At 37.4% G+C, this 22,695-nt stretch overlaps 1 protein-coding gene across 3 annotated transcripts; it reads left to right on the top strand.

Moving 5' to 3' along the window:
- The first annotated feature begins 3,387 nt into the window (after positions 1-3,387).
- LOC306860147 (sodium- and chloride-dependent creatine transporter 1-like) lies at positions 3,388-20,420 on the top strand. Of its 3 annotated transcripts, none has more exons than XM_079401697.1 (14): positions 3,388-3,783; positions 5,097-5,366; positions 7,743-7,874; positions 8,063-8,342; positions 8,838-8,970; positions 10,015-10,149; positions 11,070-11,173; positions 12,741-12,865; positions 13,061-13,173; positions 15,734-15,874; positions 15,967-16,069; positions 19,238-19,338; positions 19,420-19,590; positions 19,682-20,420. In XM_079401697.1, the coding sequence occupies exons 1-14, from the start codon at positions 3,759-3,761 to the stop codon at positions 19,811-19,813; spliced, it is 1,965 nt and encodes a 654-aa protein (XP_079257823.1). In that variant the 5' UTR covers positions 3,388-3,758; the 3' UTR covers positions 19,814-20,420. The 3 variants fall into 3 exon arrangements, with proteins under 3 accessions (XP_079257823.1, XP_079257824.1, XP_079257825.1); XM_079401698.1 differs by having other exon boundaries at positions 3,390-3,783; positions 7,743-7,817; positions 19,682-20,248; XM_079401699.1 differs by lacking the exons at positions 3,388-3,783; positions 5,097-5,366 and adding an exon at positions 6,509-6,566 and having other exon boundaries at positions 19,682-20,248.
- The last annotated feature ends 2,275 nt before the right edge of the window (positions 20,421-22,695 follow it).

Raw genomic sequence — 22,695 nt, forward strand, 5'->3', positions numbered from 1 at the left:
TTCAAACTCGTGAGGCGCAATGATAGAAAATTACTTAAGTATCCACGAGAGATTCTAACAATTTCTAACAATTTGATAAACCTTTCATAATAACCTTCCATTTGTTTTCATTACAGAGAACTATATTCTCAGAATGTTGCCACTTGAGATGACATGCCATATTCAAAAGAAAAAACTTTCAAATGTGCTATCTGAATGTACTACACACACACTCACACACACACACACACACACTCACTTCTGTGCTGTAGCTGCTGATTTGAACTCAATAGAACAGCATGTAAGCTGTTATTGCAAAAGATCCTTTAATACCCTCTGGATCTTGAGGCTTAATACAGAGTCTATGGAATTTTGGGGCTTTTGGTGACTCACTAATCATGAATAGTTTCTCACAGCTGTTTGGCTATGCTTGTATCTACAGGTACATCTCAAAAAATTCGAATATTGTGAAAAACTGCATTTTTTGTAACATTTCAAAAAGTGAAACTTTCATATATATTTTACATTCACAACATATAAGGCAAGACATTTCAAAAGTTTTTTGTTTTAATTTTGATGATTAGAGCTTACAGCTCATGAAAGTCAAAATCCAGTATCTCAATATATTAGAATATTTATATTTGAGTTTCATTAAACAACCATCTCTACAGTATAAATTTAGGGTATCTCTTGTTCTTTGAAACCACAATAATGGAGAAGACTGCTGACTTGGCAATGGTCCAGAAGACGAACATTGACGCCCTCCACAAAGAGGGTAAGTCACAGAGGGTCATTACTGAAAGTGTGGCTGTTCACAGAGTGCTGTATCAAAGCATATTAAATGCAAAGTTGACAGGAAGGACGATATTGCGTAGGAAAAGGTGCACAAGCAACAGGGATGACCGCAAGTTTGAGAAATATGGTCAAGCTAAACTGATTCAACTGGACTGTTGCTCAGTGGTCCAAAGTCCTCTTTTCAGATAAATTTAAATTTTGCATTTCATTTGGAAATCAATGTCTGGAGGAAGACTGGAGAGGCACAGAACCCAAGCTGCTTGAAGTCCAGTGTAAAGTTTCTGAAGTCAGTGATGATTTAGGGTACCGTGACGTCTGCTGGTGTTGGTCCATTGTGTTTTATCAAGTCCAGAGTCAATGCAGCCGTCTACCAGGAGATTTTGGAGCACTTTATGCTTTCATCTGCTAACAAGCTTTATGGAGATGCTGATTTGCTTTTCCAGCAGGACTTTAGCACCTGCCCACACTGCCAAAACCACTTCCAAGTGACCATGATATTACTGTGCTTGATTGGCCAGCCAACATGCCTGACCTGAACCCCATATAGAATCTATGGGATATTTTCAAGAGAATGATGAGAAACAGTCGATCCAACAATACAGACGAGCTGAAGGCTCAATAGTGCCTCAGCAGAGCCACAGGCTTCCATGCCATTCTTCACTGACTCATCAAAATTAAAACAAAAAAACTTTTGAAATGTTTTACTTTACATGTAATGAATCTAAAATATATATGAAAATTTCACTTTTTGAAATAAGTTACAAAAAATGCCCGAAATCGGAGGCAAATCGGAGCTCGTTCACGCGAGAGACAGTCATGCAGTGTGAATCATAAAAGACCCGATCTGAGGGAATCGCCGACGCCTGAGAAATATTTGGCATGCTAAATCAGGGAGGACCTATGCGTTTTTTATTATTATTAAGAAATTAGCCACATGTACAAACAAATGCAATATCAGTAATTTGTGCATTAACATGGTGCATGAAGAAGTATATACAGATATAGATATATAATAATAAAAAAATTTAATTAAACATAAAAGGGGGCTAGGTTTAAATCATATTCTTCTATAAAGGAAAAAAAGATTGCAGTTTTCTTTTTCATCACTTTGAGGGCTTTTGTATAAGAAATAAACTCATTATAAAATGCACAAAACGGTTTCACTTTCAACAAGTTAGATTTGTGTATATAAATGTTTCCCAGCAGAAGTACAGTGCATAGAAAGTCTTCATGCCCCTTCATTTTTTTTTCACATTTTGTTACGTTGTTATTATGTTAAACTGCTTTGAATTACTTTTTTTTCCCCCACCCACCAATGACAAAGCAAAAACTTAGCAAATTTATTAAAAAGGAAACACTGAAAAATTTAAATTAAATTGTATTTTACAAAAATACACCCAAATAACTTTAAAAAAAAAAAAAAAAGATTCTCTGGTCTGATGAACCTCAATTCCTTATGCATGTCAGAGGGAAACCAAGCACTGCTTATCACCTGCATAATACCATCCCAACAGTGAAGCATGGTGCAGTGGGGGTGTTTTTCAGCGGCAGGGACAGGGGAAGTGATCAGAGAAGACGGAAAGCTGAATGCAGCCAAATACAGAGAAATCCTTGGGTTCAGAGCGCTCAGATCCTCAGACTGGGCTGAAAGTTGACCTTCCAACATGACAATCACCCACACACAACAAAGACAATGCAGGAGAGGCCAATGGACGACTCTATGAACGTCCTTGAGTGTCCCAGCCAGAGCCGCTAGAACCAATCAGACAGCTTTGCAGAAACCACCGATGGTCCCCAGCCAACCTGTCAGAGCTTGAGATGATCTAAAGAGAAGAATGGCAAAAAACAAAACATATGCAGATGTGCAAAGCTTGTTGCATCATACCCAAAAAGACCTGAGGCTTTAATTGTTGCAAAAGAGCTTTAAGTTTTTAGTTAAGGGTATGAAGACTTGTGCAATGTCATTTTTTCAGTGTTTCCTTTTTAATAAATTTGCAAAGTTGTGATGAATCCGGTTTTTGCTTTGTCATTGGTGGGTGGGGTGTAGATTCATGTGGAAAAAGGGTAATTTAAAGCAGTTTAACATAATAACGCAACATAAAATGTGAAAAAATGAAGGGGTATAAGACTTTCAATAGGCACTATATGTTGTTAACAAGTAAGTCATCTTTGTTACTGCTTCATCGGGGAAGAGACCACAATATCAGCGTGATCTTGCGTTATTTCTTCATCACTTCTCGCGTGCGTTTGGTTGTGAAGAAAACCAGACAAGAGTTGTCGGCGATTCTGTTGTAAAGTCATACAGTGTGTGTAACCTCCTGTCTCAAACCCATCATGCGATGTGAACACAGCAGCAACTGAATGCTACCCCAGATAGTCGTGCAGTGAGAAAACAACGGTGATCCGATGCCTTTGAAAACCATGCAGTGTGGACTCGGCGTGTTAACAGATCAATAGTGTATCGCTATGCATGTTATGGAGTGCAGGTGCATGTATAGCTCGTTTCAGTACGCGCCTTTGCTCAGGTACGCGTTTGTGTGAGACAACATCAGCCAATCACAGACGACCGTCCATTCGTCAGCCAATCACAGCGCAGCGCCGAGCGTCATAAGCGGGACGCTGCAGCTGAGCGCTGATCTTAGAGCAACGAGACAGGCGCAACCTCACACCTGCTTTTCCGTTATATTCACCAAACCGAGGGATTCTTTAAGACTTATATTATTCGCGTTTAACCAACATCCATGCGATTCTTCAGGCTTACCTTCAAGTGCTTCGTCGACTGCTTTTGAGACGCTTTCATTCCTCGTCTGCCAGCGACGCACGTCAATTATTATAATTTGGAGATCAATCTTGTCAACGTTCTGCCGAGGATCAATTTCACACAAACAATCAGACAGCAACCCCACGGAAAAATACTCAACAACGCGAATTAAAAAATAATAAAACGTGAAGAACCGTTATTCGTGAATTCTCGGGCGCGCGGCATGTCTCCAGAAGAGCATTTCTCCAGTAAGAATGACTTTATTTGCTTGATTTAGATACCTATTGATAGTAACTGCAATAACACGGTAATAACTGTGTATTTACAGAGACCTGATATAAAATGTAATCTATAAATTGATTGAATCAGATTGTCTGGCGCAATCTATCTTTCCATTACACAGACTGCTCTAAACTCTCGAGTTATCTGAACAGGATCCAGCTCTGCTCTCTGCATGTATTTACCTGCATCGCATCAAATGTCTCTCCTTCACTTTCTTCCTTACACACACACACACACACACACACACAGTCCCTCAGTCCGCTCCTATCTGGATCCAGCTGCATCTCTGACATACATAAAACTGCCAATGATGTTATAGGAACACAACAATCAATCAAATCATCATGCTGGATATATATATATATATATATATATATATGTGTGTGTGTGTGTGTGTGTGTGTGTGTGTAACCCTGAAATACAAAACCAGTCATAAGGGTCAATTTTGATTGATTGGGTCAATTGAGATTTATACATCATCTGAAAGCTGAATAAATAATCTTTCCATTGATGTATGGTTTGTTAGGATCGGACAATATTTGGCAGAGATACAACTATTTGAAAATCTGGAACCTGAGGGTTCTAAAAAATCTAAATATTGAGAAAATCGGTTTTAAAGTTATCTAAATGGAAGTTCTTAGCTATGCATATTACTAATCAAAAATTAAGTTTTGATAAATTTACGGTAGGATATTTACAAACATGATCTTTACTTAAAGGGATACTCCACCCCAAAATGAAAATTTGGTCATTAATCACTTACCCCCATGTCGTTCCAAACCCGTAAAAGCTTTGTTCATCTTCGGAACACAAATGAAGATATTTTAGATGAATGCCGGGAGGCTTGTGACTGTCCCATTGACTGCCATGTAATTACCACTGTCAAGTTCACTGTCAAGTTCAAATTCAATCTGAATTTTATGATGCGACGAGAATACTTTTTGTACGCAAAGAAAATAAAAATAACGACTTTTTTCTCTCTCCGCGTCAGCGTAGCGCCATTTTAGAGATTATCCACTGAACGCAAACTGCATACGCTCTTCTGTATCAGCCGCAACACAAGGATGCGCTATTTTCGTTCAAATCAAAGTGTAAATACGAGTAGAATAGCGCATCCTTGTGGAACCACTGACGGCAGATGGACTATCCTGATGATGCTTTTCATACTTTTCTGGGCCTTGACAGTGGTAATTACTTAGCAGTCAATGATTATTCTGCTGTTATTAAAGCAAAAGAAGGGTCAAGCATTGACAAAGCCGTGTTCGTCTCTCTCTCCCAGATGATGGTGGCACGTGTGAGGATGAATCTCAGGAGGAAGCAGAAGTCGCCCGTCCTTCGGTGTCAGAGACTGAGGGGTCCAGTACGGAGGTTGCTGAACCCAGTGTTTGCGCGGGTTTGATGGAGACCGGTGACCCCAACACAGAACTGGGGCATTCAGAGCGACAAACATGGAGCAGACAGATGGACTTTATCATGTCCTGTGTTGGATTTGCTGTTGGCCTTGGAAACGTCTGGAGATTTCCTTACCTCTGTTATAAGAATGGAGGAGGTGAGATATATATACAGTCAGGCACTACAACTAAATGTCTTGAGACCAAATTGAAAATTGAAGGTTTTCCTTTCTATACTCAATTATTGACCAATTAGTGACCCTGAATTTAAAAAATAATATGTTGCTGACCCTCGGGCCATCCAAGATGTAGATGAGTTTGATTCTTCATCAGAATATATTTGGAGAAATGTAGCATTACTTGGTCACCAATGGATCCTCTGCAGTGAATGGGTGCCGTCAGAATGAGTCCAAACAGCTGATAAAAACACCACAATAATCCACACGATTCCAATCCATTAATTAATGTCTTGTTAAGTGTTTGTCTTATTTGTAATACATCAAGACGTTTTAACTTCAAATCATTGCATCTGTCCAAAATAGTCCATAATACAAAATAACTTCATGATAGCTTCCTCCAGTGAATGTCCTCTCACATCAAAATCCACCAATGTATTTGTTTAGGTCTGTTCTGGACTGTTCTTGCTTGATCTATATATTTCTCTCTATGCATATTTCTGATTCAGACAAAACAATATTATGGACAGAATGTTATAAACATCTTAATAATGCATTTGAAGTTTTCACTTCACCAGATGTTAACTGATAGACTGGAGTGGTGTGGATTACTTGTGGATTATTGTGATGTTTTTATCAGCTGTTTGGACTCTCATTCTGACGGCACCCATTCACTGCAGAGGATCCATTGGTGAGCAAGTGATGTAATGCTGCATTTCTCCAAATCTGTTCTGATGAAGAAACAAACTCATGTACATCTTGAATGGCCTGAGGGTGAGTGAATTTTCAGCAAATTTCCATTTTTGGGTGAACTGTTCCTTTAACACTAATAAACTAAATCATCTGAAGTGTAATGACGTATCTGCCAGTAGAGATAAATTAGAAGGTCAAAGCTCTGAGAAAAATAAACGTGGGCCCGACAGACAGGAAGAAAGAGGAAGGACAATGGCTGTCTACTGTTCATGGCCTGAGTTTATCAAAAGTTTAAGAAGTGACACTCTGTTCTTTGTTCTCCTCTCCTTCTCTCGTAACATTAACCATCTGCGCAGCTCTTCTGATGCATGTAGGTGGTGATGTATGTTGCTCAGAGTCATAAGCTTTTTTTGTTTCCCCTTTACTGCCAGCTGAAGCGTGTCAATAATTCAGCATCAGTGTCATCAGATGCCTGATCTCAAGAACAGGGTCAGTTGTGTCTATAGAGCTGATACTAAACATTGGATTTGTTATCTGTCTGTAAACAACATGATTTGCAGTGGAGACCTAATCTATCTTGCTCTCTCTTTTACATACACAAAAACTGCATTTTAAGCGTTTACTTAAAGGGATAGTATGCCCCAAAAATGAAAATTACCCCATGATTTACTCACCTTCAAATCACCCTAGGTGTATATGACTTTCTTCTTTCAGACGAATACAATTGAAGTAATATTAAAAAAATCCAAGCTTTATAATGGCAATGAATGGGTGTCGAGATTTTGAAGCAAAATAAACCTCATCCATCCATCATAAAAAGTGCTCCACATGGCTTTGGGGGTAATAAAGGCCTTCTGAAGCGAAGCGATGTGCTTGTGTAAGAAAAATATCCATGTTTAAAACTTTATAAACCGTAACCTCTTGCTTCCGCTAACTGTCGTACTGCGTTCACGAGAGAGTGGGGTCCAGCAGATGACGTAGGCGTAGCGTAAGCAAAACAAAACACAGGGAATTAGAAGTACAAAACGAGAATTTGTAAAGAAAAATGTCGTAGGATTTCGATATAAACCAAGAGGAGACTGGTTTTCCTTTGCTGTAAACAAAATTGGTTCTCGCGATATTCTCACCGGAGCTTACGCTACGTCTACATCCTACGTCATCCACTCTCTCGTGAGCGCGGTACGACAGTTAGCGGAAGCTAGAGATTAGGATTTATAAAACTTAAAATATTTCTTACACAAACTAATTGATTCGCTTCAGAAGGCCTCTATTAATCCCCCAAAGCCATGTAGAGCACTTTTTATGATGGATGGATGCACATTTTTCAAAAATTTTCAAAATCTGGACCCCCATTCACTGCCATTTTAAAAGTTTGGAAAAGCCAGGGCATTTTTTAATATAACTCCAATTGTATTTGTCTGAAAGATGAAAGTCATATACACCTAGGATGGCTTGAAGGTGAGTAACTTGTGGGGTAATTTTATTTGGGTGAACTATCTCTTGAAGTGTATTGAAAAAAAAAAACATATAATACATTTCATTTAATTGCAATTAACATGCAATTAAGTGTCCGAAAGTATTACATTCAGTTCAAGCTTAAGTATACTATTTCTGTAATAGGCATTTCAAAAGTCTGCTTAAGTCTTGTCATTTCCTGTGTTGCAGGTGTGTTTCTGATCCCCTATGTCCTGATGGTGATTGTTGGAGGTGTTCCAGTGTTCTTCCTGGAGATCGCATTGGGTCAGTTCATGAAACAGGGTGGGGTCTCCACATGGAACATTGCGCCGCTTTTTAAAGGTGGAGTATTATTAACAGCCAAAAACCCTACCCTTGCCAACCTCTAGTTAAACAGATCCATATCTCATCCTGCCAGCAATTATCTTTCATTTTTAATGGCAAAACAGAATATTTCTCTGTCTGGCTTTTAACATTGTCCAGCGTGATTCATAGCATGTGAAGAAGGGCAGTATCTTTCTTTCCTCCAGGGCTTGGATTGGCATCAATGGTGATCGTGTTCTTCTGCAACACCTACTACATCATGGTTCTGGTTTGGGGCCTGTATTTTCTGGCTCACTCCTTCACTTCCCCTCTGCCGTGGGCCACGTGTGGACACGAGTGGAACACGGTCAACTGTACCACTAACTTCAGCCGTGCGTGTTTCAATCAGTCACTGTCCCCTTCCCTTCCCAACGTCTCCTCCCTCAACACCAGTGCCGGCTGTCTGGATCACACGGGTTTGCGATCATCTGTTATAGAATTCTGGGAGTAAGTGTCTTTGAAATGTTTTCCGATCTGATTAGGCCCTGGCACAGATTTTTATTTATTTTGATGAGAAAAGGTTGTGGCATCTGATGAGCTATTGGATACTTCACTCAAAAATTAAAATTCTGTCGTTTACTCACTCTCAAGTTGCTCCAAACCTGAATGAGCTGCTTCTGTTGAGCACAAAAAAAGATATTTTAAAGAGACGGTAGGCATTGACTTCAGTAGTATAGAAGAAAATACTATAGAAGTCAATGGCTACCGTCACCTGTTTGTGTATTAACCATTTGTATGCATTATCTATTTATGTTTTAACTGTTTTTAGAAAGCAAGAAGGCCTTGCTACACTGTCAGTCGCTGTTTTGTGTCTATCAGTGTTCTTTAGCTGTGATTACATTTGGATTATAACATGGCCGTTCAGACCTTTTTGCTTTATTTTGGGAATGGCTAAGTTAAAGTGTTAACTTTAGTTTGACAAAATGTTTCTTTCTTGATCAGGCATAAAGTCCTACGTCTGTCTGGTGGTTTGGATGAAGTGGGTGACATCAGCGGTTACATGGTCTTGTGTCTGCTTGCTACGTGGGTCATTGTCTACTTCTGCATCTGGAAGGGTGTTAAGTCTGCTGGAAAGGTACAAATATATGTTTGTGAAAGATGGTGGCTGAACAATATTATTTAAAAAAAGAAACTACTTTTATTCAGTAAGGATGCATTAAAGTGATCAAAAATCACAGTAAAGACGTTCATAATGTTACAACAAATTTGCATTTGAAATCAGCGCTGTTCTTTTGAACTTTCTATTTATCAAAGAAACCTGAACAAATGCGGTTTCCACAAAAATATGAAAAAATGTTTCTTGAGCAGTAAATCAGCATATCAGAATGATTTCTGAAGGATCATGTGACACTGAAGACTGGAGTAATGATGCTGAAAATTCAGCTTGGCATCACTGGAATAAATTACAGTTTGCAATATATTAACATAGATTGTAATAATATTTCACAATATTACTTTTTACTGCATTTTTGATCAAATAAATGCAGCTCTGTTGAGCATAAGAGACTTCTTTCAAAAACAAAAAACTGATCCTGACCCCAAACCTTTAGGTTGGACAGTATATATTTATATATAAATACATATTGTAATATTATTGCAGCTTTTCCTTTGTTGATTGTTTTGTATGTTGTAATGAATGTTATAACTCTGTAATGGGCTGTTGTTATTGGAGGTTTAAGCTAATCAACAAGTATTCAAATCTATATTTTGTGTATTTATTTGATAAGTAGCTGTGTAATAAGTGGGAAGATGCTCATTATCTGCTTCACGTCAGGGTCCTGATCACCCTGCTAGGGTTTATTTTCCGGTAATGATGGCTCTACATTATCCCTTACATACACTTACTGTGCACACATCAGCCGAACCATTATGAATGTTTGTTGGGAACAACAATAGATCAAAAGCCAGAGCACTGGCCATGTAAGCTGATTATTAGCTCTCCCCACGGATATGTGTGTGTGCGTTGGGTTTAGTTCTAGTGCTTGACTGTCAGAGAAAAGATATTGAACCGTGATAATAAATATAAATCTGTGATGATTCAAACCAGGAGCTACAGTGGTTTTACATTTAGGTGGAAAGAATATGAGCAGTACAGTAATGTGTCTGAATGTGTGTGCAGGTTGTATATTTCACAGCTGTGTTCCCATATCTGGTCCTGGTGGTCTTGTTTGTTCATGGCGTCTCACTGCCAGGAGCTCTTAATGGCATTATTTACTACCTGAAACCAAACTGGAGCAAACTCTCAGAGGCACAGGTGAGAGCATGGCTGCACGTGTTTAGATATATGTGGGTACGTGATTCTATGTTGCAAACCATCACCAATGTTAAACGTCTCAGCAATTAAACTTTTCATAAATAAAAATATAATGTAAAGTATTATCAAAACAGTAATAGAGATGGATTTTTTTTGGCCCAAATAAATTGTGAATCAAATCTGGCGAAAACATTGTGAAAATTCTTTACTTATTTAATAATTTATTTATTTAATAATTTATCTCATAACATGCTCCAAACTTTATATTTCTGGCTGGTCAAGTAAAATATGCAAGTGCTTACAAGAGTAAACGGCACTAAGGCCGCGTGTCCACCAAAGCGTTTTTTCCCGAGGTTGGCGTATTTTTTCAATTGTTCTAAATGGGAGCGCCACGTTTTTAAAAACGCCAGGAGCGTGCCGAGTGCTGAGCGTCTTTTTCGCGTTATTTTCTCGGCGCCCAGAGTTGAAGAATGTTCAACTTTGGATAAAACGCTGAGCTCATCACTGTCACTTTCTAGTCAGCCAACCAATCAGAGTGGAGGAGGGGCGGGACTACCGACGTTAATATTGCTTGTCTACGAGAATTGATTTTCTTTACTATATCGAATTGCCAGACTACCATACTATTGTTATGAAAAATAACGTTTGGAGAAATATTTCATTCGCGACGCGTCTGCTATGTTTCAAATCATAGCAACCACAGCGTCTCAACGAAAAAAAAGCGCTCTCAAGCGCTCACAGCTAAGTGTTTTCAGCAGAGCGCCTGGCGTTTTCAGCTGGCAAAAAACGCTTTGGTGGACATGCGGCCTTAGATCCAACAGTAAGCAAAGATTCACTCGTGTACTGTATTTTTAAAGCAAAAACTAGAGTCAAGTGACATGGTTTTATAATTCTTGTTGTCATGATGATTATGATGGTAGGTATGGATTGATGCTGCCACACAGATCTTCTTTTCTTATGCTATTGGTCTTGGGGCCCTGACAGCTCTTGGGAGCTACAACCGATTCAACAACAACTGTTACCAGTGAGCAAATATCACACACACACACATCATTTCATAATGTTATATTTCAAATTTGTGGTCATTATACTGTATAAGAGTATATTAGTGTGCATTTCAATTGATTTGCTTAATGTATAGATGGACATGAGGACTGTAAATGAATCTGAGACATATGTTTATGCTAACATTTTTAACAATGTAAACTTTTAACAAAAGTACTTTATTATTATATATATATATTAATAAAAAAATCGTCAGTAAAGCAATAATTATTAGGTAGCGGCTATTTGCTCTAAGTGTAAATAGCAATGGATTCTATTTACACTGTTAAAATAAAAAAAGAGTGGCAATTATCTGCATTTCAGTGTTGTAGTACATTATAAAACTATGCAATAATAATGTGTAAATTATCATTTTAATTCTAATTTGGATGCCACCTGGTACAATAAAGTACCCAATACTTTATTTTCAACTTTTTGATTATTTCATTCATTTTTTTTTAATAAATGCTTTTATTATGTGATACAAGATTTGAAAAGGGAGAAAAAAAGTTTGGCAAAAGGCAGGTTTGAACCCGGGTCGATCGCATCAGAAAGACCACGGCACATACTTTACCACCTGCACCACTGAAACTGATGAACTACAACCGTTTTTATCATTTTCACATGTTGGTGGGCGGAGTTAGTGTAAATAGTCTCTGCCAACAAGGAGGGTTAGACACTCCGTAATTATTATTACTATTATTTATTTAATGAATTATTATTTTTTGTATGTATAGTAGTTACAGGTCAAATGTTTGGAATAATTCAGATTTATTTGATCAAAAATACAGCAACAAACAGTTACAGTGCAGTGCAGTGCAACACATTAAACAATAGTTGTGAAATATTATAAAAAATTAAAATAGCTGTTTTCTATTTGAATATATTTTAAAATGTAATTTATTGTAATCAAAGCTGTATTTTCAGCATCATTACTCCAGTTTTTAGTGTCACATGATCCTTCAGAAATCATTGTAATATACTGATTTGCTGCTCAAGAAACATTTCTGATTATTATCAGTGTTGAAAACAGTAATAAATGAATACTTTTATTCAGCAGGTATATATTAAACTGATCAAAAGTGATGTAAAGACATTTATAATATTGCAAAAAAAAATGTATTGCAAGTAAATGCTTTTCACTGAACTTTCTGTTCATCAAAGAAAAACTTTTATAAAATAATGTAGTATATAACAGTCATTTTCACTATAAATTATATAAATTTTTTTACTGCAAATGATATGATCAGTCTAACAATGTTTCAGACTTTTGGACCTCACCGCATGTGTGGTATTGTGTTGTCTGTAAATAAACACAGTAACGAAACAAAGGCCTCCCAGCCAAAAAATGTTTTCAGTGTTTTTTTCTGTATGCTTCATAATCCCACAGCATCCCTGTGGGCCAGTAGTGCGTGTGTGTTTGCATGCATGTGATCAGATCAGAGATCAGAGGTTGCATGAGTTCAACATCCACCCAGTTTAACCCTGTGCACTGGGTGTTTGGCTACATGCTAATCCCACGATAATTTCTCTCTCTCCCTCTGTAGGGATGCATTCGTTCTGGCTCTCATAAACAGCGGCACAAGCTTCTTTGCAGGATTTGTGGTTTTCTCAGTTTTGGGATTCATGGCGTCCGAACAAGGCGTTGACATCAGTAATGTGGCAGAAAGTGGTGAGATATGCCTCTGTCCTCGTCACACTCTCCGTTCCTTCATTATCCTTCACTGCATGTACTGTACAAAACGTACCATACTACTACAGTAGATGTTTTGATATGGTGCTATAATAGTGCCATTCTATTCTTTAAACACCTTGGAATACCATACCATGCCATGGTACATAATCATGTGGATCTTGTTTTTCTCAGGTCCTGGTTTAGCGTTTATTGCCTATCCAAAAGCAGTGTCGCTCATGCCTTTAGCGCCGCTGTGGGCGGTGCTGTTCTTTCTCATGCTTCTGGTGTTGGGATTGGACAGTCAGGTGAGGCTCCACCCACTCATTTATGACAAAGATTTGAAAAGTCCTGCTGCTATTTTCAGTAAGTGAGTGATCAAACTGATTAAATTGTTAAAATCCATTTTGTGCAGAACATTCTGCATCTGAAAAACTCTAAGACAGTGGTTCTCAACCTTTTTTTTCACTGGACCGCACTATGGTCCAAGTGCAAGTCTCACGGGCCGCACGCATGTCATTTACATATTACATCATCAATACAAACCAACCAGATTTATAATATTATTTATAGCCTCAATATTATGATATCTAAACGATTACATTTATTGAAATAAATAAATAAATAAATAATTCTACTCACCATTAATAAAACACCTGTTGCTGTCGGGACCAATTTTGTGAAATTCTGCTCCAAAGGAGTAACAGCACAATGAAGTTACGATTGTAAGTAGCAGTCTGTAAGACGCGCACGGAAGCGTGATTTGACACGCATCATCGCAGAAAGTGTGCGTTCACAGATGTAGCCTAATGTTGATCCAAATATGGAAAGCATTTTCAAATTTAATAATCTGAGGTTCTGAGATGTTTTGCCACATTTCTGTAATTAAGGATGATTGCTGCTTAGTAGCCTATGGGTGTTTCTTTTTACCTGAACATCTTCAAGTGAGTGGCGGGGCAAACCGAAAGTTGATGCTGAAAGTCCAGAACTCTCTTCACTGCTGATGCTGGGACTATTCTTGTTTGAATGCGTTCCTTCGCTGACATTTCGTATTCTCCCTTAACACATTTGTCCATTCTGATGCTCAATTTTACAGAACTAATGGCTGCTGATGACTATTTGATTTGAATTCTGCCAAAGTGCATGCTTGTAATTGTTCGTTAAATGCGTAACATTAATTACGTGAGTAGCCTACATATATCTGCTCATGTCTGAAAATAATATATGAAAAATTATTTTACATAACAAAAACATTATAGCTTATATTTGTTTAGTACACTTTTAAATGAATGTAAAAACTCAAATTAATTGTAAAACTGAAAGTTATTTTTTAATTGTGTTAAGCACATAGACTGTAACATTCAGCATGGTGGGCCGCGGGTTGGGAACCACTGCTTCACTGTCTAAACTGTATCTCAAACTACTTCACACAGGGTGCATTCTTGCTTTCTTGGAGCACATGGAAATCAAGTTTTCTTTCTTTCTTTTTTAAATCTATTTTTAATTTGAACATCAGCAAAGCAGCTTTAACTATGTGGAAAAGAAGTACACTTTAGCATGCATTTAAATAGAATACTTATGTAAATAATATACTTAAAAAGAATATTAAAAATAATATAAGGAGTGTTTTCAGACACTTATTTGCATGTTAATTGCAATTAAATTAAATATATATTATAGTGTAAATTTATCTTAAATGCAATTAATTGCTTTTTTGACCCACTTAAGTAGGACTTGAGTACATCTTTGTATCAAATTTCATAATTAATTCTATTGTCCTTGAAATATGGTTTTGCTGAATGTACTGACAAATATTTATAACTAAAATATACTTATAAAAATATATATATATATATTAATTATACTATAAATCACAACAAAAGATTAAGTGCACTTTTTAAAAGTGTACTTAAGTGTGTTAACGGGTCATGAAACCCTAGACAGATTTTAGTAGAGGTGTTTGTGTTGCACATCATAGAAGACAATTTTAGCATCCGTTAATTTTAATTGTTGGAGAAACAGGTTCATTTTGAGTTATTCATGAGACTGCGTGTTCGTATCCAATGAAAAGATGCTTCGCTTAAAGTGCCCCTATTATGGATTTTTGAAAATGACCTTTCATGTAGTGTGTAACACAGCTCTAAGTGAACGAAAACATCCTGCAACGTTTTAAATCTGCAAGTGCACCGTGTATAAAGTTATTGTCTCTCAAAAGAAAGAGTCGAATCATTGAACCGAGTCGTCTTTAAAACGAATCCCAAGCCGTTTCATGTTGAAACATTAGCATATTGCCCCGCCCACTTGTTGGTCAAGTTTTTTATGTGCTATTCCAAAATGTGCATAAAAATAAATGGATGAAAACATAGATAGTCATGAAAGTGAACTCTGTTTAAGGACACTTAAGTAGCCTTTTATTGCATTAATTTTGAAATAAACAAGGTTTTTAATGTACCTTTAAGATTTGAAGTACACTACAAGTGCACATTCAGTACAATTAAGCACACTTCTTTTTCTCAAGTGTAACCTTACATGCAGTGATGAAATGCAGAAATTTCTCATGTTAAAGTCAAGTAGGAAGATATATTAGCCTGCAACAGTACAGCAGCCCACAAACCTCCGGCTATGTGATCTCTGTCAGTGTGACGCATGCGTACGTAAAGCAACCATTAAAAAATAGCACAGGAATGCAAGAACACATCCTGTGAACAATGTTCACACAATGCCTTGGATTAGCCGTAGCGCTCTTAGATTAGCAACAATGTTTGACAAGGTCAGACACATTCAGATGTCCTTGTTGCCCACATATTTCTCAGTTGGATCATCAGCTTCCTTTTAAACTAGATTCATATTTCACTCTTTCTCTCTTAGTTTGTTGGTGTTGAAGGATTTATTACTGGAATAATGGACATGCTGCCCCCAAAGTCATTCCTTGGCTCTCAGCGTCGTGAAGTTGTTGTGGCAATATGCTGCTTTACCTGTTTTACTATTGATCTTTCCATGGTAACACAGGTACGTCTGAGGCTGATGGTGAGGTATATCATACAGTAGAGTTCATAGCAGTTTCCTGATTGTGTTTTTGGTTACGTTCTCTCTCTGTACAGGGAGGGATGTATGTGTTTCAGCTGTTTGATTATTACTCCGCGAGTGGGATTACTCTGCTCTGGCAAGCCTTCTGGGAGTGTGTGGTGGTTGCCTGGGTGTATGGTAAAAATCTGTAGCCATGCAAACACCAGGACTGTGATTTTGCCAAGTACGACCTGTTCCTGAATCAACATATTTTGTTGGTCCTGCAACAACATTCCTAACAAAAATAATCCTAAAAAAAATTCAATCCTGCTTTAAAGACCAGTTGGAATTTCCACGATAGTCCAGACTGGTTTATGATGGTTTAGCTTTTAGAACAGTGAAGCTGGTGATGCTGGTTAACAGAAGAAGTCTTGCTTGGTTAAACTAGCCAGGAAACCCCAAACCCGACCCTAAAATTAGCAGTGTTTCCAAAATGGGGGTTTATGAGGGAACTGCAAATGTAACATTTGATAGAAACTAATGGGCTATATCAAATCATGATATAAAATCACAGGCTGCGATTTCATTAAAGAATTATATAGGCACTGTGTTCATTTACACGTCCCGTTTATAACACAGTGTTTTCAGAGCAGCTGTGAGTTTAACATTTAGGACTGCAATGAGTGCAAGATTAACTTTTTAGGCAGAAATGTACTGCATTTGTCCTGGTTTGAATGTTTGAAAGTGAATAATTTAAGAAATAAATATTTGTATATAGTTATTTCTTGTAAAGACTGAACCCAAGTATGAACACCCTTAAAAGTAATTATTTCCATTAGCTGTAGAGTCTTTGTTCTTTATGTCTGGATGTTTCAGCAGTAGCAATATGAGACTATTTCATGTGAGATGAATGTCATATCACAGTTCAAATTGCAATTACAATATATGACAAAATAATCACAATACAATTTATTTGGACAAATTATGCAGCTCTCTCTCACTCTCCATATATATATATATATATATATACATACAGCCATGGCCAAAAATATTGGCACCCTTGCAATTCTGTCAGAAAAAGCAACCCTTCTTTTCAAAAATTGTTATACTAGTTTTAAAATACTAGTTTATTTTTTTTTGTTTGCATTGGAACAACACAAAAAAACAGAAGAAAAGTCAAATCTGATACAATTCCACACAGAACCCCAAAAAGTCACTGGACAAAATTATTGGCACCCTTAACTTAATATTTGGTAGCACCCCCTTTGGAAAAAATAACTGAAATCAATCGCTTCCTGTAACCATGCATGAGTTTATTACACCTCTCTCCTGGAATTTTGGACCACTCTTCTTTTCCAAACCGCTCCAGGTCATTCAGATTTGAAGGATGCCTTCTCCCAACTGCTGTTTTGAGATCTCTCCACAGGTGTTCTATGGGATTCAGATCTGGACTCATTGCTGGCCATTTCAGAACTCTCCAGCGCTTTGTTTGTAACCATTTCTGAGTGCTTTTTGAAGTGTGTTTCAGGTCATTGTCCTGCTGGAAGACCCATGACCTCTGGTGGAGACGCAGATTTCTGACACTGGCCACTACGTTGCTCCCCAAAATTCTTTGGTGATCATCAGATTTCATGATACCGTTCACACAGTCAAGGCATCCAGTGCCAGAAGCAGCAAAGCAACCCCAAAACATCTTTGAAGCTCCACCATGTTTGACTGTGTTCTTTTCTTTGAAGGCCTCTTTTCTTTTTCTGTAAACAGTGCCATGATGTCCTTTATCAAAAAGCTCTACTTTTGTCTCATCTGTCCACAGTTTGTTTTCCCAGAAGGATTGAGGTTGTCACATAAGTTTTGGCAAACTCCAATCTTGCTTTTTTATGCCTTTATGTCAGCAGTGGTGTCCTCCTGGGTCTCCTACCATGGCGTCCCTTTTCATTCAGATGGCGACGGATAGTGCGAGCTGACACTCGTGTTGTACCCTGTGTCTACAGATCAGCATGAATTTGTTTGGAAGTTAATCGGGGTTCTTTATCCAACATTCGAACAATCCTTTGTTGTAATTTTTCATTAATTTTGCTCTTCCGTCCACGTCCAGGGAGGTTAGTTACAGTGCCGCCATGGGCTGTAAACCTCTTGATGATATTACGCACAGTGGACACAGGAACATTAAGATCTCTGGAGATGGACTTGTAGCCTTGAGATTGTCCATGTTTTCCAAACTTTTTTCTCTCAAATCCACAGACAACTCTTTACACTTCTTTCTTTTCTCCATGCTCATTGTGACACACAACACAAAGGTTGAGTCAACTTTTCTCCATTTTAACTGGTTGCAAGTGTGATTACTATATTGCCCACACCTGTTACTTGCCACAGGTGTGTCTAAATACAAATTACAGGAGCATCACATCCTTAAAAAGCAATTATTTCTTACAATTTTGACAAGGTGCCAATAGTTTTGTCCAGTCCATTTTTGAGTTCTGTGTGAAATTTTATCAAGTTTGACTTTTCTTCTCTGTTTTTTTGTGTTGTTGCAGTGCAAACAAAAACAATAAGCACGTGAATACCAAAACATTTCCAATTGCAACAATATTCTGAGAGAAGTGTTGCATTTTCTGACAGAATTGCAAGGGTGCCGATATTTTTGGCCATGACTGTATGCGTGTACAATTTTAAAATGAAAACAATCAACCAAAATAAAACTTTTACTAAAAAACATACAAAAAAAACCCCCTAAAATATTTTATGTTTACCCTTATGTCACGACCCCATTCCATATATTTATTTATTTTTACTTGGTTTTCATTGTTGTATTTTCCGTTTTCACTGTTTTCATTATAATTTTAGGTACATTTTCAGTAAAGTAATTTTATTGCGTGTGTTTTGTCATTTTATTATTATTTTTTTATATATGTTTACATAATTTTTATTACATTTATTTATGTTTTAGTTATTTTAGTACATCAAATGAAACAATGAAAATGAGAAATGCTGCTTTGGCAACTAAATAAAACAAATAATTATATATCTTATTTTATTTCAATTAACATTTATTTTAATTCAAGTACATTTTTTATGGTTTTATTTTAAGTTGACTATAATAACCTTGCTGGGAATATGCAAATGTATGTTAAATACTAACTTAAACTTTCACGCATATTTGAAGTAAATATTTGCAATGAAGGGGTTCGGCTTCTGAAAAGTTTGAGTAGCCCTGTTTTATATGAATGTTCTCTCATTCCAACAAGTGTATTGATTCAGGAACATGTCAAACTTGGGAAAATCATAGTGAGCATGCAGATACACATACAGAGTCTTTGTGTTAACCCATAAAAACACCTCACTCTCGGTCTCTGACTCTCTCTGAAGGTGCTGATCGCTTCATGGACAATGTGGCCTGTATGATTGGCTATCGTCCTCTGCCGTATATGAAGTGGTGCTGGTCTTATGTCACTCCGGTAGTGTGTATGGTGGGTTTTTCATGCAGTAATGGATAAGCATGCTTTCATATTCTTGTGAGGGTATTAAAGGGGTGTTTGTGTGTTTGGCAGGGTGTTTTCTTGTTTCATGTGGTCAACTACAAGCGATTAGTGTATAACGCGGTGTATGTGTACCCGTGGTGGGGTGAGGTGCTGGGCTGGTTTCTCGCTCTCTCATCCATGCTTTGCATTCCTCTCACCGTCCTCTACAAACTGCTGCACTGCAAAGGCTCTCTCATGGAGGTACGACTGTCATGTGTGTGTGTGTGTTGCTACTTGAATGTGGTCTGTTGTCTGGTGTTCAGTTTGTGTGACTCTGTGTTTCTCTGTTCAGCGTTGGCAGCATCTGACGACACCTATCTGGGGTCGACATCACCTCGAGTTCCTTCCACCTGAGAATGAAGCCAGACTTCTACCAAAGGCAGAAGAGAATAAAAACACATTGTTATATGAAAGTGTCATTTAATATCCTGGCCAACACTAGCAAATGATCCGATACAGACAACTCTGCCGTACACACTCACACACACACACACACACACAGTGGTGTTCGCTCTGTCATGAGCAAGAGAATCATTCAAGTCAAGTCCATACTACACAGCAGAGCACCCATATGCCATTAACACACACAGTGTCATCCCACTTCAGCCACACCAGAGCCTGTGCATATCAACTGTCATGCAGTAATAATGCTGATCTTCTCTCAGTGTAATTATATTTCAGAAGAAGCACACGATAATCATGCGAGCTTGTGCTTGACTGGCCGTTATCTGCCAGTGTGCTGATGCTGTTCAGTATTATGTGTTTGTGTTTGTTACGTTGCACTGAGATCATACAGCAGTGTTTTGGATCAGATACAGGGCTAATTAATAAAAAAATAAAAAAATACAAATTTAGACCAAAATCATATTGTGTGCATTTATTCGGTTTGGTAAAACCATTATGCAAATGATCAAATAATTTTTAAAGAATGTTTTTAGATACATCATTTTTTTAATATTTAAAATATATGAAAATATGAAGAATTGTAGTGATATATTTGCAGTGTAAACATGAAAAGAGTTATATAAACTCCATGTTTGGAGGTGTTTCTTAAAGAAGTCAAGCTCAGCAAGGCTGTGTTTATTTGATCTACAAATACAGTACAAAGACTACAGTAAAAACTAATATTACAATGGAAAAATAACTGCTTTCTATTTGAATATATGTTAAAATGTATTTTTTTTCATGTGATATACAGCTGAATTTTCAGCAGTCTTCAGTGTCACATGATCCTTCAGAAATCATTCTAATATACTGATTTGCTGCTCAAGAAACATTTCTGATTATCAATGTTGAGAACATCTGATATATTTTTTAAATAGTTCAAAAGTTCAGCATTTATTTAAAATATAAATATTTTACATATCTTTATAGTTACTTCTGATCATTTTAATGCATCTGTGCTAAATAAAAGTATTCATAAAAAAATGAATAGTTAATGAAAATGAGCTGTAATCAGGATTTTCCTAATTCAGTTTGAATGATTGGGATTAGTGTTCGTGATTCATCTGTTTGAATAATTTCAGTAAAGTTCTTTGACACTTGAGTTCTCACTTGCTAAACCAGTTCACACGCATGGAACCTAATAACAAGGTCTCAGTGTGTGTCATAATAACATGTCAGTGTGATATTGTCTCAAGGTCAGTTTCATCCACACTTCTCATCTGTAATTCCCCTTCCAGCAGCTGCAGATCCATTCTCTCACTCTCCTGTCCGTTCTGAGCTCTTTCTGTCCTTTTCTTATGCTTTTCAGAGTGACCGTGTCAGTGAAGAGAGATACATTGATATTATTCTCTCCATAAACTCTGTATGGTGATTTGTCCTCACAACACTGGCACCCAACAAAAACAGTGTGATAAATATACTCAGAATTCAGAGAGAAATGTTTATATCTTGCAATTCTGAGAAACAAAATCAGAGGGTTTATTGCTGGGTTGCAATGCTGGAATTCCATGAGGTCTGGAGTGTGATTAGTGTTGTAGACTTTTTTAACAAGTGGGTTTAATGAGGGTTTAACAAGTCAGTTAGTGAACAGAGTCGCCACAAACATCTCTGACAGTTTAACTGCTGAATGAGCAAACAACGTCAGATCATTTCAAACCTGCTGTTTATTAATTTGCACTCAAATCTAATATACAGTATTATCTTATTTGCTCATGTTGTAGCAGAATGTATCACTTAAGTGTAATATAACAAACGCATACACACACTAACCCACTGTTAATGTCTCTCCAAACACATTATACCACTAATCCAATGGTCTGTAAATGTATTGACTTAACACAAATATATTTATATTAAATGTATAATTTAAATTATATTTATTTCAAATAATGTATAAAACCACAAGCTGGCGACATCTGCTGGTCAGAACAGTGTACCTCAGACTCCTTTTACAATCCAACTGGAAGTGTTTAATGAACATTTAATCTATTATTATGTGATTTCGGTCCTCTTATAGCAATGAATTCTGGGCTCATCTGTTTGCCTGTATGTAGGACTTCTCTCCTATCCAAGACGCAGATAGGCAGAGGTCTAAGTTAATCATTACTACTGACGTCGATATTCTGAGTGGTTTCCTGTCAGAGCCTTAGCTTCTCTACTCAGAATGATAATAATAATTAACTCAATCAGGAGAACAACACTGATCTTTTGTATTAAGAATTGAAAGAGCTCTGTCACGACGCATGTTCATTTCAGAAGCTGTGGGTAATTCCTTTGAACTGTCTTGGCATTGATTATAAGTCTATTATGTATCCTTAATTGTTTACATGGTGATAGTGTAATATTGTTTTGAATTAGACCACACCGCTGTTATGCCTTTTCTATTTTTTTTTCTATTTTTTTCCTTACTTTTTATATACATTGTACACTGGTAATACTTTACTCGTTACTGTCTATGTAGATTATTTTGAAAAACTCAATAAAAAAAAGAAGGAGACTCCCACGCTGGTAGCCGACCTAAACAGAGGTATGACCGCTGGGATGGACGACAACGTTAGCGAGCGTCAGCAACTGCACGCGATCACAGATTGCACGCTCTTCACGAATCCGCCCCCCCACCCCCCCAGAAATTTAAGTGCCCCCCGATGGAGGTGCCCTGGATATGTTTTAGATATGGCACAGATATGTTTGCTGAGAGTGACGAATGGCTGTTCAGTTGCTTTTAAATAACACATTTTTTCTGGCTTCCACCTCCGACAGCAAAACCTCACGTTAATTATCGTTAAAGTTATTTTTCTTTGTCTTTTGTTTCGATGCCATAATTGTCTTTCTCTAGACGAGTGCCGCTTTGCGGAAAGCCCT

The sequence above is a fragment of the Barbus barbus genome (assembly GCF_936440315.1).
Source record: "Barbus barbus genome assembly, chromosome: 41".
NCBI lineage: Eukaryota > Metazoa > Chordata > Actinopteri > Cypriniformes > Cyprinidae > Barbus > Barbus barbus.